Source organism: Bos mutus, chromosome 1, assembly GCF_027580195.1.
Source record: "Bos mutus isolate GX-2022 chromosome 1, NWIPB_WYAK_1.1, whole genome shotgun sequence".
Taxonomy (NCBI): Eukaryota; Metazoa; Chordata; class Mammalia; order Artiodactyla; family Bovidae; genus Bos; species Bos mutus.
Window position 1 is genome coordinate 80,765,621 of NC_091617.1, and position 19,361 is coordinate 80,784,981.

A 19,361-nucleotide genomic window follows, 5' to 3' on the forward strand; every position below is an offset into this window, starting at 1 on the left:
CTATGAACATGTATGTACAGGTTTTTGTGTGGACATAGGTTTTCATTTTTCTTGGGTATATACCTAGGAGTGGACTCTCTTGTTCATACAGAACTTTGTGTTTAACTTTTCGAGGAACTTCAACCAAACTGTTTTCAAAAAAGGATGCACCATGTTACGCTCCCTCCAGCAATATATGAGAGTTCCATTTCCTCCACATCCTTGCCAAGATTCTTATCGTCAGTCTTTTAAGACTTTTAATTATAATTAAGAAACCCATAAAATTTACCATCTTAATCATGTTTAAGTGTACAGTTTCTTATTAAGCGTGTTTACATTGTTGTGAAACAGATCTCCAGAACTTTCACCTTGAAAAACTGAAACTATATATCCATTAAATAAAAATTTCCATTTCCGATAGCAACCACCATTGTACTATTTTTATGAATTTGATGGCTTTGGATACATTATGGGATTCCTGGTGGCTCAGTGGTAAAGAAGCCACCTGCCAGTGCAGGATATGCAGGTTTGATCCCTGCATCAGAAAGATTCCCTGGAGGAGGGCATGGCAACCCATTCCAGTGTTCTTGTCTGAAGAATCCCATGCACAGAGGAGCCTGGTGGGCTACAGTCTATGGGGTCACGAAGAGTCAGACATGACTGAAGCGACTTAGCACACAGCACAGAGACATCATATGAGTTGAATCATATAGTATTTGTCCTTTCGTGATTGGCTTTTTTCACCTAGCATTATGTCCTCAAGTTTTGTCCATGTTACAGCTTGTGACCAGAATTTCCTTTCTTTTTAAGACTGAATAATATTGCATTGGGCTTCCCTGATAGCTCAGTTGGTAAAGAATCTGCCTGAAGTGCAGGAGACCCCGGTTCGATTCCTGGGTCAGGAAGATCCACTGGAGAAGGGATTGGCTATCCAGTCCAGTATTCTTGGGCTTCCCTTGTGGCTCAACTGGTAAAGAATCCGCCTGCAGTGAAGGAGACCTGGGCTCGATTCCTGGGTTGGGAAGGTCCCCTGCAGAAGGGAAAGACCACCCACTCCAGTATTCTGGCCTGGAGAATTCCATGGAGTGACTTTCACTTTCACTGTCAATATTTCATTGTATATATGCATAACATTTGGAGAATGTTATGGCAACCCACTCCAGTATTCTTGCCTGGAAAATCCCAGGGACAGAGGGGCCTGGTAGGGTTGCCGTCTATGGGGTTGCACAGAGTCGGACACGACTGAAGCAACTTAGCAGCAGCAGCATACATCACATTTTGTTTATCCATTCATCCATGTCTGTCTTTTGTTACAGCCATTCTCGTGGGCATTACATGATATCACATTGTGGTTTTGATTTGCAACTTCCTATTGACTTCCCTGGTGGCTCAGACGGTAAAGTGTCTGTCTACAATGCAGGAGACCCGGGTTCGATCCCTGGATTGGGAAGATCCCCTGGAGAAGGAAATGGCAATCCACTCCAGGACTATTGCCTGGAAAATCCCATGGACAGAGGAACCTGGTAGGCTACAGTCCATGGGGTCGCAAAGAGTTGGACACGACTGAGCGACTTCACTTCACTCGCTTAATGATTTAATGATGTTGAGTATCTTTCATGTGCTTGTGGGCCATGTGTATAGCTCTTTGGAGAAATGTCTGTTCAGATCCCTTACCCATTTTTCCTTTTGTTAGTCAGTTGTATCTGACTCTTTGCAGCCCCGTGGACTGTAGCCCTCCAGACTCCTCTGTCCTTAGAATTTTGCTTGCAAGAATACTGGAGTGGGCAATCATAAAAAGGAATGTATTTGAGTCAGTTATAATGAGGTGGATGAACCTAGAGCCTATTATACGGAGTGAAGTAAGTCAGAAAGAGAAAGATAAATATCATATTCTAACGCATATATGCGGAATCTAGAAAAGTACTGAAGAATTTATTTACAGGGCAGCAATGGAGAAACAGACATAGAGAATACACTTATGGACATGGGGAGAGGGGAGGAGAGGGTGAGATGTATGGAGAGAGTAACATGGAAACTTACATTACCATATGTAAAATAGATAGCTAATGGGAATTTGCTGTATGTCTCAGGAAACTCAAACAGGAGCTCTGTATCAACCTGGAGGGGTGGGATGGGGAAGAAGATGGGAGGGAGGTTGAAAAGGGAGGGAATATATGTATACCTATGGCTGATTCATGTTGAGGTTTGACAGAAAACAACAAAATTCTGTAAAGCAGTTATCCTTCAATTAAAAAATAAATAAATTAAAAAAAAAAAGAATACTGGAGTGAGTATCCATTCCCTTCTCCAGGGGATCTTCCCAATCCAGGGATCAAACCCGGGTCTCCTGCATTGCGGGCAGATTCTTTACTGTCTGAGCCACCATAGAAGCCCATTTTTCCTTTTAAATAGACTTTATTTTTTAGAGCAATTTTAAGTACACAGCAAAACTGAGCAGAAAATACAGTGATTTCCCATATTCTTTTTGCCCCCACATAGGGGCAGCCTCCCTCAGAACCAAAGTCTGGCACCAGCATAGTGCATTTGTCACAACTGAAGAATCTACGCTGATACCTTATTCTTACCCAAAGTCCATAGTTTACACTAGGGTTCACTGCTGGTGTTGTACATTCTATGAGTTTTGTCAATTGTACGATGACATATGTCTGTCATTGTAGGATCACAGAATAGTTTCACTGCCCTAAAAATCTGTGCTCTGTCTATTCATCCCTCCTTTCCCCAGCCACTGGCAACCACTGACTTTTTTTTTTTTTTTTACTGTTTCCATAGTTTTGCATTTTTCAGAATGTCAAATAATTAGAATCATACAGTAGGGTAACCTTTTCAGATTAGCTTCTTCCACTTAGTAATAAGCATTTAGAGTTCCTCCTTTTTTTTTTTTTTTTATTACTTGACAGCTCATTTTCTTTTACCTTCATTTCCTTTTCTATTGTCTGATGTATCATGGGCTTCCCTGGTGGCTCAGTGGTAGAGAATTTGTCTGCAATGCAGGAGATTTGGTTTCTATCCCTGGGTCGCAAAGAATCCCCTGGAGAAGGGAATGGCAACCCACTCCAGTATTCTTTCCTGGGAAATCCCATGGCCAGAGGAGCCTGGCAGGCTATAGTCCATGGATGGCAAAGTGTGGTACATGACTTAGCAACTAAACAACAGCACCAATGACAAGCTGGTTTATCACATTTTATTTATCCATTCACCTACAAAAGACTTCTTGGCAGCTTTTTAAAAATTAATTAATTTAAAAAAAGTTTTGGCCGCACTGAGAGGTTTGCAGGATCCCAGTTCCCTAGCCAGGGATTGAACTTACGCCCTCAGCAATGAAAGCACACACAGCCCCAACCACTAGAACCCGGGGAATTCCATCTTGGCAGGTTTTTTTCCTCCAGGAAAGTCCCCGTCTTAGTAGTTTTGGATAAAGCTGTTAAAGATATCTGGGTGCAAATTTTTGTGTGCCTTACCCATTTTAAACTAGGCTAATTAGCTGTTTATTTTTGAGTTGCAAAGTTCTGTATATATTCTGGGTACAAGGCTTTTATAGTTTTATGTCTCACATTTAGGTCTTTGATCCCTTTGGAGTTTTTTTTTTTTTTTTTTTTGGAATATTTATTTATGTGGCCACTCCCAATCTTAGCTGTGGCATGGTGGCATGCAGGATCTTTAGTCGTGGCATTTGAACTCTCAGTTGCGGCACATGGGATCTAGTTCCCTGACCAGAAATCAAACCCTGGTTCCCTGCATTAGGAGTGAGGAATCTTAGCCACCCGGCCACCAGGGAAGTTCTGTCATGTCTCTTTTTAAAATTCCTTTCTTAAGAAATTTTGCTTCTGCAGCTTTTCTTGGTTGTTATTCAGTCAGGTGAATATAAGTCTTCAATGTGTGGTGTTCCCTAAAGCACTGGAAAACAGACTTTTCCTCAAGACAATTTTCAGTTTGAAACAGCAAAATACTCTTAGGCTGCAGCATGAGGGTGATATTCTGGCTCTTCTTGAGGACATTATGGGAAGTCAGGCTGCTCTGGCCACTTTCCCCGCTTCCCTAGAACAGGAGCATTCACTGGTGGACTTCCTTTGGCTCTCTTTCCTTTTATGGGACATTATTTTGGGGGTCTGTGCCTAAATGTTTTCCCATATCCCTTGGCAGTTTGAAATTCCACAGTGAAACCCTTAACTGAGACTGACAGTCACTGGCAAGTGCTTCCTTACCAGGTCGCTTGAGTGCAGTACTTCTTGCATCACATTTTCTTCATGTAAGCACATATTTGTATGCTCTTTGACAATTCTGAGAAATCTTGGTAGGTTTTAACATTCTGATCTTTTGTATTTTTCCTGTTTCTTTTCGCAGTTAGCATTTTGGATCCATCAGGGTCTGGTGCAGAGGGGACGGGCAGGTGGGCTGCCTGCCCCCTGTCTGCAGAGCAGAGGATGCCCGGGGTCTGCCCGGTGCACACGGTTCCCCTGAGAAGATCGCTTCGGTGGTCCCAAACCCCCGTGGTCACTTCACTTCTACCGGCCTCCTCCACGGGGCCTCCTCACTCACACCCAGGCCAGGCGGAGGAGCCTCCTGCCTGCAGCTGCCGCACAGATGCCGCATGGATCAGGCGGCTGTGCCACCCCGCCGCCAGTACCTAGGGCACTCGCGCATCTTCCCGCCTGCATCCTTCTGCCTGCAGCTAGCGGTCATAAAGCCCGAAACCCGTGGCTTTCCCCGCTCCCTTTCAAATGCCTTTATTATTATTGTAATTATTTTACTATGTGTGGGAATTCTTTGAGGATCTGAGTAGAAGTAGATTGCTATAGAAGGGATTTGTGTTTGCGTCAGTCTAGTTCCTGGAGATAGCATCAATCTGGGACGGCTTTACTTTTTAAACCTGAGGTTTCTCGGACCAAGTACTTCGAAGTGAAACTGCTGACCCATGTAAGCAATCTGCATCTTAGCTTCTCATAGTGTCAAGATTTGAGGGGGGAAATTTTCTGTCCCCTGAGGTGGTAGAAGGTTATTTATTTCAAATTCATGTTTAGTTCACTCTTGCCCCTAGATGCCTCCTATTCAACTCCTGACCTTGAGGAGCCCATAGACTTTGTTTCATGTCCTACTGCCCTGCAAGGCCATGAATATTGAAGCACAAGCTTACCAAGTTCCAAAAAAGACCAACCTAGGGTGATTTCAGTATTCCCCTTATCTATTTGGATTTCTGCTTTCATGTATTTTGAGGGTTCCTCAGTATTCTTTCCTTTCTTCTTAGTTCAATGCAATTTAAAAGGTTTTTAACTTTTGTTGTTGTTGTTTGTAATTGTATTTACTCTTATGAGTTATTTACAGGGTATTTAGTGCACCATACTGCCAGAACCCATAGTTCACTGGCTCTTACTCTATTTATTCTTGTAGGAACCCAGCCTTGGTTAGTGCCTCCCTGTGTATCTCTAGACCTCGCTCTTGGTGGAAGAGGGCATCTTACCTGGGCTCACAGACAACCCTGATCAGATCCAGGTCTCCTTTTTCCTGTCCGCCTCCCTAGCACCCTCACTGGATTCTGCCATCTGCAGGTGGCATCACCTCCTCCTGGAGTCCCTACCTTTTTCTGGTTCTACAACTGCCCCTGGAGAAGTGGGAAGGATCCCTTTTTCCATTGCTATACTCTGATCAAGGAGGACTAGAGTTGAACTGTTTATAACCCTTTTTGGTTAAACCACTCCTTTCCTATTGGGTTTTTTTTTTCTCTTTATTGTGAGAAATTAAAGTTTACAGAAAAGTTGCAGTAGTACTATGAGCTTTTTCTTTTTCTGAACCATCTATAGTTGTCACCAACATGCAGGTTCATCAACGCAAAGTACTGTAGTGTGTTTTCTACAAATAAGGACCCTCTCCTACATAACCACAATTGATCATCAGAATAAGAGAATATCATTGATCCATTGCTACCATCTGATGCTGATTCTGTTTGGAACCAACAGACTGGTTCCAAATAGGAAAAGAAGTACATCAAAGCTGTGTATTGTCACCCTGCTTATTTAACTTATATGCAGAGTACATCATGAGAAACGCTGGGCTGGATGAAGCACAAGCTGGAATCAAGGTTGCCAGGAGAAATATCAATAACCTCAGATATGCAGATGATACCACCCTTATGGCAGAAAGTGAAGAGGAACTAAATAGCCTCTTGACGAAAGTCAAAGAAGAGAGTGAAAAAGTTGGCTTAAAGCTCAACATTCAGAAAACTAAGATCATGGCATCTTGTCCCATCACTTCATGGCAAATAGGTGGGGAAACAGTGGAAACAGTGTCAGACTTTATTTTTGGAGGCTCCAAAATCACTGCAGATGGTGATTGCAGCCATGAAATGAAAAGACGCTTACTCCTTGGAAGGAAAGTTATGACCAACCTGCTGCTGCTGCTAAGTCACTTCAGTCGTGTCCGACTCTGTGTGACCCCATAGACAGCAGCCCACCAGGCTCCCCTGTCCCTGGGATTCTCCAGACAAGAACACTGGAGTGGGTTGCCATTTCCTTCTCCAATGCATGAAAGTGAAAAGTGAAAGTGAAGTCCCTCAGTCATGTCTGACTCTCAGCGACCCCATGGACTGCAGCCTATCAGGCTCCTCCATCCATGGGATTTTCCAGGCAAGACTACTGGAGTGGGGTGCCATTGCCTTCTCCGTATGACCAACCTAGACAGCATATTAAAAAGCAGAGACATTACTTTGCCAACAAAGGTCCATCTAGTCAAGGCTATGGTTTTTCTAGTAGTCATGTATGGATGTGAGAAGCTGACTGCTGAAGAATTGATGCTTTTGAACTGTGGTGTTGGAGTAGACTCTTGAGAGTCCGTTGGACTGCAAGGAGATCCAACCAGTCCATCCTAAAGGAAATCAGTCCTGAGTGTTCATTGGAAGGACTGATGTTGAATCTGAAACTCCAACAATTTGGCCACCTGATGTGAAGAGCTGACTCATTTGAAAAGACCCTGATGCTGGGAAAGATTGAGGTGGGAGGAGAAGGGGACGACAGAGGATGAGATGGTTAGATGGCATCACCGACTCAATGGACATGAGTTTGAGTAAACTCCAGGAGTTGGTGATGGACAGGGAGGCTTGGCGTGCTGCAGTCCATGGGGTCCCAAAGAGTCGGATATGACTGAGTGGCTGAACTGAACTGATCCTGAGACCCCATTTCTAGTTTTACTAATTTTCCTAATAAACATCCTTTTGTAGCAGAAGGATTCAGTTCAGGATCCCTGGCTGCATTTGGTAGTCCTGTTTCTTTAGTTTTCACTTTGGAACAGTTCTTCTGCCTTTCCTCAACTCTTTTGACCTTGACACTTTTGAGGATTACAGGTCGATTATTTTTAGGATGTCTTCAGTTTGGGTTTCCCTGATGTTTCCTCATGATTAGATTCAGGGCATTCATCTTTGACAAGGACATCACAAAGGTGAAGTCATGTGTGTCTCAGTGCATCATGTTAGGAGGCTCACAATTTTGGTTTGTTTCATTAACATGGATCAATTGATTAAGGTGATTTCTGCCAAGTTTCTCCACTGTATTTTGTGGCTGGGTACTTTGAGACTATGTAAATTGTCCATTACTCCTCAAACTTTTACCCACTAGTTTTAATGTTCTGTGGTTGAATTATTACTCTGATGGCCGTCATATGGTGATTTTTCTAAGTCAATGTTTAGGAAAGGCATTTTCTTCTTACTTATTTATTCATTTCTTAGTTTATATCAATATGGATTCATGGATTTTTATTTTATTAGTGGAGACTTATCCTCAGTTGGGGCTTTCCAGGTGGCTCAGTGGTAAAGAAAGGAGACGAGGATTCGATCCCTGGGTCAGGAAGATCCCCTGGAGAAAGAAATGGCAACACACTCCAGTATTCTTGCCTGGAGAATCCCATGGACAGAGGAGCCTAGTGGGTTACGGTCCATGGGGTCCCAAAGAATCGGACATGACTTAGTGACTAAACAGCAGTAGGAGCAAAGATGAAACTCTATACCCATTAAATAACATCTATTTATCCCTTCCTCTATTCTCTGGCAACCACCATTCTACTTTCTGTTTCCATGACTTTGACTACTTTAGACACATCATATAAGTGGACTCAACAGTATTTATTTTTTTGTGACTGGTTTATTTCATTTAGCATAATGTCCTCAAGGCTCATTCATGTTGTAGCATGTGAGAGGATTTCTTTTCTTTCTAAAACTGAATTAATATTCCATTGTATGTACAAACCACATTTTAAAAATCTGTTCATCCATTGATGGACATTTGAGTTGCTTTCACCTTTTACCTATTATAACAATGCTGCTATGAACATGGGTGTGCAAATATCTGTTTGAGACCTTGCTTTCAAGTCTTTTCAGTATACAGCTAGAAGTAGAATTGTTGGATCATGTGGTAGTTCTACTTTAAATTTTTTGAGGAGCCTTCCTACTGTTTGTCATAGTGGCTGTATTATTTTACATTCCCACCAATACATACAAGGGTTCCGATTTTTCCATACTTGCATCAACACTTACTGTGGTTTTTGTTTCTTTCCTACAGTAGCCATCCTAGTGGGTTTGAAGTGATTCCATATTCTTTTGAACATCTCTAACATTCTTTGAGTATTTCTTACTTTTCGGCATACGTATCATTCTAGGATCACTTTGTGCTTTCCCTGCCCAAGCCCTGAAATCAACTATTTCTCCCGGGAGCCCTAGTTCCTTTTTTGTGGAGATGATGTTTGGAAACCAAAATCTGGGCAACCTTTTAGATTAGCTCTATGTGTAGCACTTCAGCTTTCCACAAGACTGACAGTGAGGCTGGGGCAACAAGCACCTCCTCACCCCCATCTCCACCTCCAAACTAAGGATTCGTTTCTGGAGCAATCATTTCTCCATAGCCTACTCTCCAGCTCCCCAGGGGGACAGTACCCAGCTAAAGCTCCACTGGACACACCTTAGGCTCAATTTGGGATTCCAATTGTAGGAAACATCTCCACACACTTAGCAAAAATTATTGGAACCTGTGATGTAGCTATTTTAATTTGAGGTTTCCCTTGAGAGGTAGAACTGAAAAAATACATGCTTAAGCACAACTTCTAAATTAGTATCTAGTTTGGCTAAAAAATATACCTATGCATCTAACAATGCAGTTCAATGGAGAAGCCAGAACCTAGTTCTTCTTCTTGCACTGCTATAGATAAGCCCTGTGACCTGGGAGAGCTTAAGCTCTGTGAGCATCTGTTTCCTTGTCTGTGAAATAAAGACAGTAATACCTTGCAGAATTTTTCAGGGGACTGGAGATATGTGTCAAGAGACAAGGAGGCTGTCTGACCTATAGCAGGTAGGCAGCACACACCTTTCCAGTGTCACAGCATTTCATCAGTCCTGGGGTCAGAGCTTCACTTCTGCTGATCCTTTGGAATCCAATGGACTTTGCTCATGCAAGTCACCTAGTGCAGGCTATGGGGTCAAATGGCTACCTGCTAATGAGTGATCTGTAGGCTTCAAATGGTTTTCTTTCATTGGTAATTTAGATTCACTTAAAAATATATTCTTTCTTCCTTCCAGTGAACCTGCAACATTTCAGAAATACCACCAAGTGAGCCTGCTTGCAAGATTCAATCAAGATCTGGATAAAGTGGAAGCCATTTCCTTGGTGTTCTCTACAGGATCTGTAATCGGCCCGAGGTACAAGCTCAGGATTCTCCGAATGAAGTTAAGGTCACTTGGCCATCCAGAGAGGTAAGCTGAGGCAGGGTCTGACAGGCTCTTGTTTTCTAAAGATGTTATTGACTCCTGTCCAACTTGCTTGGTCTGATGTTTCAGCAGGATTTCAGTAATCACAATGAAAGAAGTGAGGGGTTTTCCAGAACTAGATTTGATTAAATAAATTTCCTAGGGACTTCCCTAGTGGTCCATGGCTGAGGTCCACTTTTGCAATGGGGATCTGGGGGGGCCAGGTTTGATCCCTGGCCCCACATGGGGCCACATGCTGCAATGAAGACCCAGAGCAGCCAAATAAATAAAAATAAATTGAAAATAAATATTAAAAGAAAAGTTGCCCAGTAATCCAAGAAAAATTTACTGGTATGCACTTAAAGATAAATGGGCCAATACTCCAAAGAAATAATGTTGTTATATGTTTAAACAATTATTCCCTAGCACTCCACCCATGTTTTTTGCAAGCTGATACTCTGTTGTAGAAAAGAAATCCTCATATAATTTGGCAAACTGATAAAACACGGCCCAGCATTAAAAAAGGTACAGAAAATCTGAAATATTTTATTGCATTGATACAGGATAGAAGTACATATCAACATTGAATTTGATAACTGCACTGACAAGGTCTTTGTTAGGAAAAACATGCTGAAGTGTTAAAGGGGTAAACAACCCATTCTCAGTCGGTTCAGAAAAAATAAACAGTGTGTATTTGTGTGTACAGAGAGAAAGACAAAGACAAAGGGGGAGAAAGAACAAAGCTGTGATGGTATGTATGCTTTGTGAGTAATGCCACACTTACATATAGTCCTTGCAGTCAACCTGTGGACGAAGAGACAGAAAATGATGTGAGCAGTTATTGCTTTACATTTATAAATTCCTTTTTCCTGAATGTTTAGGATACTTTAAAACATTTAATAATACAAGTCCCACCCCCTCCTACTCCCCAAGGATAGTCATGATATCTTAAACCTGGAACTTTTTTAAAAAAAGATTTTTATTTATGTATTTTTGGCTGTGCTGGGTCTTCATTGCTGCACATGGGCTTTCTCCAGTTGTGATGTTTAGGCTTCTCACTGTGGTGGCTTCTTTTGTTGTGGAGCATGGGCTTTAGGCCCATGGGCTTAATTGCTCACACAGCATGTGAGATCTTCCTGGACCAGCCATTGAACCTGTGTCCCCTGCATTGGCAGGTCGATTCTTAACCACTGGACCACTAGGGAACCTCAAACTGGGACCTTTTAATACTTCTTTTCTGGTTGTCAAAGGAATACATATTCATTTTATAAATCTGAAGAGTACAAAAAGTGTTAAGAAGAATATCATAGATAATGTCATTATTCAGAGGCAACCACTGTTAAAATTTTTGCTTAATTTTTTAAATCTTCTATTTTTAAAAATCTAGTTGAAATTATGTGGTAAATAAAATTTAACACCATGATTTCTTATTTTTAATTAATTTTTATTGACATATAGTTGCTTTACAAAGTTGTGTTAGTTTATTTACTGTTGTTGCTATGACTCTGCTTATTTACTGCAAGCATTTTCCTAGAACATTAAAAATAATTGCTAAGTAATTTTATATCTGAGAGAGATTATACAGTTTGTTCTACTAGAATAGGGTATTTTTATCATTGCATTGACAGGGATATTTCATTTTGTTTTTACAGGCCCCAGTTGTGTCGGTATGATCTTGTACTGATGGAAAATGTTGAAACAGTCTTCCAACCTATTCTGTGCCCAAAGCTGCAAATGTAATTGTTGTCAGGACACCTAAGTACAAGTAATGTCAAGAATGCTACAACTGCAGGCTTTTTAAAGCTTCACTTCATCTTTTCCTCAAGGCACAAAAAGTATGGAATAACCAGGGTTGTTGTTTTTTTTTTCCCTTTTACAGTAATGTCCTATGGATGTCACACTGCAAAATGTCAAACAACCTTGGATTATGAAACAGTCCTGGGAAGGGAGTCTCTAAGTAGGGCAAATCAGAAATAGCTAGGTTCCGGACGGCCCAGCACCATGCTAGGCTGTGTCCTGGGGCCTCCTTTGTTCCGACCTGTCAACTCTGCTGCTTGTCACTCGGGAAGTTCTGCCCATCACAGTGGCCATCCAGGCATCTTAAGGGAAGGACTGGCTGGAGGCCTCCCTTTGAACTTGACTCCATGCTCCCCACGCCAGATCCTTCCAGGTTTTGCACAAAGAAGGGAATGGAAACAGACCTACCTCACAGGGCTCTCGTGTAGGCTTAGGAGGCAAGACTGTGACGGGTTCTTTGAAATCCCCTGGGTGCCACTTCTGTCAGTGGCTTGATACATGTGAATATGCTTTTATCTATTTTGATATGGCTTATCTAATGTGCAACAAGAGAGCTTCTCCTTATCAACACCAGCTTCTCTCTTAGGCTATTTGCTTTAGGAAGGCAGAAAACCATACCCCCGGCTTCCTGCCTTGTTTAAAGTGGGTTAGTGCAGGAGGAGGTAGGGACAGACCAAGAGGGCAGCTGCTTGGACTAGACAGTAAGTGGATGAGGGAAGAAGAGCAGATGAAACAGAGGGGAAGCCCTGCTCAAAGGGACAAGGAATAGGGCAGGAGGCAGGAGAGAGGACGTGGAGCTTGTTTTTCACTTAAGGTGAAGAAGCATCACTTTACATGCAACCCTCATTTTAAGCAATACTTAAGAAAGGTTTTTGTTTTTCTTTTTTATCAATGTAATCTGTAATTATTGAAGGAAATTTAGAAATGCACAAATGCAAAATAAAAATATGCTATCATAGTCCCAGGGCTTCCCTGGTGGCTCAGTAAAAAAAGAATCTGCCTGCCAATGCAGGAGACGTGGGTTCAATCCCCGGGTCAGGAAGATCCTCTGGAGAAGGAAATGGCTACCCACTCCAGTATTCTTGCCCGGGAAATCCCATGGACAGAGGAGCCTGGCAGGCTACAGTCCATGGGGTCTCAAAAGAGTTGGACACGACTTAGCCACTAAACAACAACAATCATCCATCCATTGTCCCACCTGTTAGAGGTTATTTGTGTTATTCTTTTGGAGTGATGATAAACAACCTATTTGTTAACATGTGAATTCAAAGCACTAACTTATTTGCTCTTGGAGCATCTGAATCTTCCAGTCTGAGGAATTCTCAGGTTTCTCTAGGAAGAGGCATGATATATGAATCTGGAATGACAACAGCCAAGTCAAGAGGTCCCCCAAGGGCCAAGGTCAGAGGGGTCAGAACCACAAGAGGGTGATCCTTGAGCAGATGTCCAGGATGGAGACAGGGCCAAAGGGTGGACAGCACCCCTTGCCCAGCTGTGACCACTGCAGGAAGGTTCCTGAAAGTCACAGGTCCACTAGCCTCCTCCCCATCCAAGTGACTGCTCTTCTACTGCTTTCTGTGAGAATAGTCTTAAATGGAATCTCTGTTTCATAAATGATGGAACTCTGTAAATATACTGTGTGGCACGTCTTATCTTTATTTATACATACACAGCAAATCCAGAGTCTGTTCCACTGAAGTGTGGGATGCTTGCGGTGAATGTCTGAACTCTGGAAGGAGGAAAGCTCAGTGATGCTCCTGCCCACCTGGACGTTTTATCAGCCTCCCATGTTTCCAGCAGAGGTGGACTTAGAGATCTGGGTGCTCATAGGCTCTGATTTCTTTTTAGAGTTTAACTGGTCCTGTATTCTGATTAGCATAGTTACTTTTTTGTCCTCTTTGCTTTCCTTGGTAAGCGGGGGATCAAAACAGCAGAAAAATGCCAGGAACAGCATTTCCATCGATTTATAAGCTCCTCAGGCCAGTGGGTTTCTTTGAGTTTCTTCTCCTGGCATCTCCTAGCATGGTACCCACCTCACTGTGGGGTGGGAGGATGCATGAGCAAATAAATAAATGAAAGAAGTTTGGTCCCTGGAGTGGAGGTGGATTTCAGTGAGTTTCATGTGATAGTGATCAGGTGAAATGAAGGCAGTGACAGGCGTGACCACTCTCAGAATCTTTCTTCCCAAGCCCCTGGAACTCTGTCTCCAGTTATCCTTGCCTCTCTTCCTTCTCTTTGTCAGTGTATTCATCTGAATCCCCAGAAAAGATGCAGTTAAACTGTAGCCTACCCTGTCCCCTCTTCTATTCACCTGTATCTCCTCCTACTTAGCATCTTGACCTTCACTGGATGGTTATTTCCTCAGGGGAGTGTCCCCGGCCCTCATTTTTCCATAGAGTGTGCTGGACACCCCCTTCTATAGCCATTTATATATATATATTTTTTAAACACGTATGTGTATGATTATTTGATTAATGTCTGTCTTCTCCACTAAACTGATCTGCCAGGCACAGGCTGTGTGCCTAGTGTGATGCCTACAATGTAGTCTGCGCTCAGGAAATATTAAATGAACACTGTCCATTATCTTGTAAGCCCTACGGAGTCATGCTCAGTTGTGAGGAAGGAGCAGCCCTCCACCCCCAGCTGCAGCCCATTTCCCTGGGGGCGCCCACCCTTCTCTGCCTTGGACCTCTCTCCCAGGCACCTTTCTTACTCTTATCTCCTTCGTCTCTGTTGGTCCACTGCCCACTTCGCGGGCTTCCTGGGCGAGAGAGTTTGGCTCTTGTTTTCACCCCTCATCACAACTTTCAGGTGGTCCCGATACCATCCTGCAGCAAGCTCACCTATCCTGAATACAAGGAGATTTTGCCCTCGCCCACTCCCCTGTTTCTGCACCTCAGCTAAAGCCCTCCAGGATCCTCAGGCACTTCTGGGGGACTCTGAGCCAGGCTTGCTCTTCCACGGCTCTCTTCTACCACCCACTCTGCCACCAACGTTGTATGTGCTTCTGGCGCTGCTGGTATTCAGCCATATTGTAATATATTTCCATGTTGGCATCTCTTCCAAGGCTGTGAGCACCATGGGAGCAGTTGCTGCTTATTTGTCTTTGCTACCCTAGCACCCACCACAATGCCAGGCACAAAGCAGGAGCCCAACTGATGTCTGTTGGGCAGAATGGAGTGGATTTGTCCTCAGGGACTTGAGGGAGCCACCTCCATTCTGGTTTAGACATCAAGATGCTGCTGCTGCTGCTGTCACTTCAGTCGTGTCTGACTCTGTGCGACCCCAGAGACGGCAGCCCACCAGGCTCCCCCGTCCCTGGGATTCTCCAGGCAAGAACACTGGAGTGGGTTGCCATTTCCTTCTCCAATGCATGAAAGTGAAAAGTGGAAGTGAAGTCGCTCAGTTGTGTCTGACTCTTAGCGACCCCATGGACTGCAGCCCACCAGGCTCCTCCATCCATGGGATTTTCCAGGCAAGAGTACTGGAGTGGGGTGCCATCGCCTTCTCTGAGACATCAAGATACTTATTTCCAAAACTTCCCACCCTCTCCTGTGTTCTCCTTCCTGACCTGGGATGCCAGCAGCAGAAATCCACTCATATTAGCCTGGATTTTATTAGAGAGAGGACTTGTGGAACCCGAGAGAGAGCTGAACCATCAGACATCAGGAAGATCAGGGATGGTGGCCACCCTGGAGCCTTCAGCAACAAGAGTCCATGGGACTTTATTAACCCTGTGCTCTGCCATGTCTCTCTCTGCATCAGCTCCACCCACTCCACAGGGCAGCTGTGGGTCACTGGGGTCCTTGGGATCATTGGGACCACTCACTAGGTGGTCCAATTCCAAAGTCCAGGGAGAGGACTTGGCCCTTGGGTCTTCCTCTTGGGGCAGGTGTCCATCCTGTTCTTGGAGCAGGAATGCGGATGCAAAGCCATGTGGTCTGATCAGAGCTAAGCCAGAAGAGGAGGGTGAGCCCTAAGACAAAGAGCCACAGGGAGTGACGGGCTAATTCATTCTCACTGGAGCCTCTTGGCTTTTCTTCCTTCCCACCCCTGAACCATTACCCCGACCTGCTTCCCAGTCCAACATGTGTCCCTGGTGGTGGGTTGCTGCTGTACTTTACAGGCTGCCTGGCATGTGCTGTAACTGAGTGGCCTCAGTGGAAGCTGTGCAGGCTGCAGCTGGCTCTGCAGGTGCTTGGCTGGGGGCCAGAAGGGAGACCATGATCATTTTGGAGGTGGGCTGGTAGTGCGGAACACAGTCCAGGGTTTCTTCCCCAAAGCAGACGGGTTGAGCAGGAGAAATCAGGAAAGGAGGCAAGGGGGATAGGTCAGGGGCAACAAGCAGGGGCTTGGGCAGTGAGCCTATAGGAAATAAGGTTTGTGTCTTCCAAATGAGCTGTCAAAAGTCCCTTTCCACCTGGTGGTGGCTGAGTCCCACAGTCCTTCAGGTCTCCCTGCTGGGTTTTTCCACGGACTCTGACACAGCACTGGTTCCTTTCTAACAGTCTTTCTGGGGCCCTTAGTACACTCTTCCCCACCACCCTCTCTCTCATCCAACATCCCTGAATGAGCTATCTTGTTCTCTTTCACTGCCTCTACTATTTCCTTAGCAGGCTTCTGATCTCAGTCTTTTCTGCAAAAGGTAATATAGGGTAAGCAGGTAGACTCTGTTGTCCGCTGGGATGTGACCTCCGTTTACTGAATTCTCTTCGCCTAAGTTTTCCTTCTCTGGACTGTAAAGTGGGGGATTTTAAGAGCCCCTGCCTCATGATATGATAAATAAATACATTCATGTGTGTAAAAGGTTTCCTGTGGGGTCAGCTGTGCCTAGACTCAATGAATGTCAGCTGCTATTACTTTCCCTCTTATGGTCTTCCTAAGAGACCTCCCCCTGTCCCGTTTCAACAGTCTCCTCTAGACAGAACGTATGAATGTTTAGCCCAAGCTCTGGATTTTCACCTGTGCGTTGAGAGGTGGTGTCAGTGCCAGGCGGAGCAAGGAGCATGGGCTTGTAAGGGACCGATGTTTAATGCAGTCCTGCTCGACACTCACAGCTCTGGACTTCATCAACCCTTAAAGTGACTCCATGTGAACACCTGCTCAGCCATCATCCATAAAAGGGATGATGATACTTGCTTTTCTGGAAGCTTGGCCACATCATTTCCTCTGTAGCAATATCATGCTCTGTAACTCTCCATACTCTCCCCCAACCAAAGGCAAAGCGAAGCCCTTGAGAACAGGAGCTTTTCTTCCTGTTCTCTGCTGTGCACATTGCTGGCACAGGCTCAGTGTCATTATTCATTCAGTTTCTCTCCTCCTATATTCCTTTGACTTCTCAAAATCAACATGGTCCAAACCAAACAACCAGTCATTTCCTCCCTAGGCTTGTCCGTTGATTTAACCAACTATTAGTAAGTGTGTAATGTTTAGCACTCTGGACTTTGAATCCAGCGATCTGAGTTCAAATCTCGGTAGGACCTTCTTTAGTTTGGGCTTCCGTGGTGGCTCAGACGGTAAAGAGCATGCCTGAAGTGCAGAAGACCTGGGTTCGATTCCTGGGTAGAGAAGATTCCCTGGAGAAGGAAATGGCAACCCACTCCAGTATTCTTGCCTGGAAAATCCCATTGACAGTGGAGCCTGGCAGGCTACCGTCCATGGGGTCACAAAGAGTCAGACATCACTGAGAGACTTCACTTTCTTTCTTTCTATTAAGTGCCAATGAAAAGCCAGGCACAGGGTTAAGGGCTGGGACAGACACAGGATGGTGAGACCTTGTCTCATTTACAGAAGTGTTCACTGTCTCCTGGAGAGATGGGTGATGACACTGGAGCAGAGTATATGCAACCGCAGGAATAAAGACACTTCACAGGCCGCCCTAAGCACAGAGAAGGAACAGCCTTTTGGACTGCAGGAGCTGGAGAAGGCTTCTCAGAAGAGATGACAATTGCCCTGTGTATTGATGAAAGAGTAGGAGTTTTCAGGCAGAAAAGTTTGCCAGTGAAGAGTGTAGTCACAGGCACAAACTAACACCATGTGTATTCAGCTGGAATGTGAAGGGAGGAAAAGAATGGAGGGCTGAGAACAGTCCCACACATGTTTTAAAATGGAAAACTTTGCACATTCATAGAAACAGGGAAAATGGTAAAATCCACCTCCCTGCACTCATCACCCAGCTTCAGTAATTATCAACTCAATGGCCAATACTGTTTTGTTTATATCCTTACAAGCCATTATTTTCAGATTCAGGTCAAGAAGGTGAAGTTTAAAATCTGTATTGTCTTCAACAACTTCAGCAAGATAAAGATGCTAATAAAGCCTTCTTCTGAAAGAAGTGGAGTTAAAAAGTCATTGTTTCTCCCTTCTTCCCATTATTTTGATGCAAATCCCAGACATTGAGTCATTTCGTTTCCTTCATGCAAATCCCAGAATTTTGAAAATATAAAATATATCTTTTTTCTTCTTCCTACAAATGAATCATAATATAGTCTAACACTGCAACTTGTTTGATTTTTATCCTACCCATCTCTCTGGCTACTGTACTGTATCTGGATACACAGAGCTGCTTCCCTTTTTCAATAAGCTGCTTAGTATTTGTTCCATTTGTGAATATACCATAATTAACCTCGATAGTCCCCAAATGATGGGCATTTGGGTTGTTCCCAATACCCTCATATCAAAACAAAGCCGACAGAATACCCTTGAACATAACATCTTTGTCTGCCTAAGGGCCTATCTATGGGTTAAATTGCCGGACGTGGGCTTGTTAGGACCTTGTACACTTTGAATTCTGACAGGTGCTCTTTATGTAGCCCAAGAGGAGCTTTGAATGATATGACAAGGATGTTTCTGTTGTCCAGGCTTGTGACATTTTGGAGTCCTCTCTGTCATTCTCCATTTAATTAGCCATGTCCTACCAACTCAACTCTTCCCAGTCTGTCCATCTTCCTCCCCACTACTGTGGTCCTGGCTCAGGCCTGCATCCTTTCTCATCAGCTACCAACTCAGAATGCAGTCTAATCATCTGCCAGGGAAAACATTCTAAAGTGGGAACTAAATCATTCTCTTGCTTAAACACCTCTGTTGGTGTCTCCTCATGTACAATATTAAAAAAAAAAAAAAAAAATCCAACTACTTAGCTGCTCTTCCATGCTTTCCAGTTTGTTTCCACCTTCTCATTTCTCACTCCTTTAGGCTTCACAGAAACTAGATGCTGGCCCCTTACTGGGGTCCTCAGTTCACCTTCTCTTTCGTGTCTCTGTTGTGGAAATCTTGCTCATCCTTTACGGTAAACTCAAACCCCACCTCTTCCATGAATCCACGCGGTACCGAACTACTAGTTTTGGACCTAGGGTGAGTTGGATTCTAATTGTGGCTCTCTTGGGGGATGCCATTTAATCTGAGACTCGGATTTTTCATCTGTTAAATAAAGACAAAAAACCAATCTTGCAGAACTGTTGTGAGGATTAGGGATAATGGGCACATAGTAGGAGTTCAATAAAAGGAAATTTCGCTTTGATTATCCCACCGCACTGGACTGGAGCCTCTGGTTCAGCTGGTGGTCAACAAGTCTTATCTTGACCACTAGACTGCAAGCTTGCTGTGGTCAGGGTTCCTGATTCACCCCGGACGTACTAACGCCTGGCAGGGACCCAGCAAATAAGTGGAGAAAGAGACAAACTATAAAAAATATATACAGATGGAACGAGGACAAAAGCAAGAGTAGAAGGAAGGTTTCTGCCGGATTCTAGACCCAGGGGCCCGCGGAGTCCTGGCCGGGGGTGGGGCCTGGTAATGGAGGCGGGGCCTGGAGCAGACCCCGCCCTTGTCCGTCTGCTAACTCGCT

The 19,361-nt window shown here is 44.1% G+C and overlaps 1 protein-coding gene across 1 annotated transcript in view; it reads left to right on the forward strand.

Moving 5' to 3' along the window:
• LIPH (lipase H) overlaps positions 1-14,688 on the forward strand; it is a 54,574-nt gene extending 39,886 nt beyond the window's left edge. The window contains exons 9-10 of the mRNA XM_005903381.2: positions 9,551-9,724; positions 11,371-14,688. Coding sequence (XP_005903443.1) covers positions 9,551-9,724; positions 11,371-11,458 — 262 coding nt within the window. The 3' untranslated portion in view covers positions 11,459-14,688. The remainder of the gene's footprint in view (positions 1-9,550; positions 9,725-11,370) is intronic.
• The last annotated feature ends 4,673 nt before the right edge of the window (positions 14,689-19,361 follow it).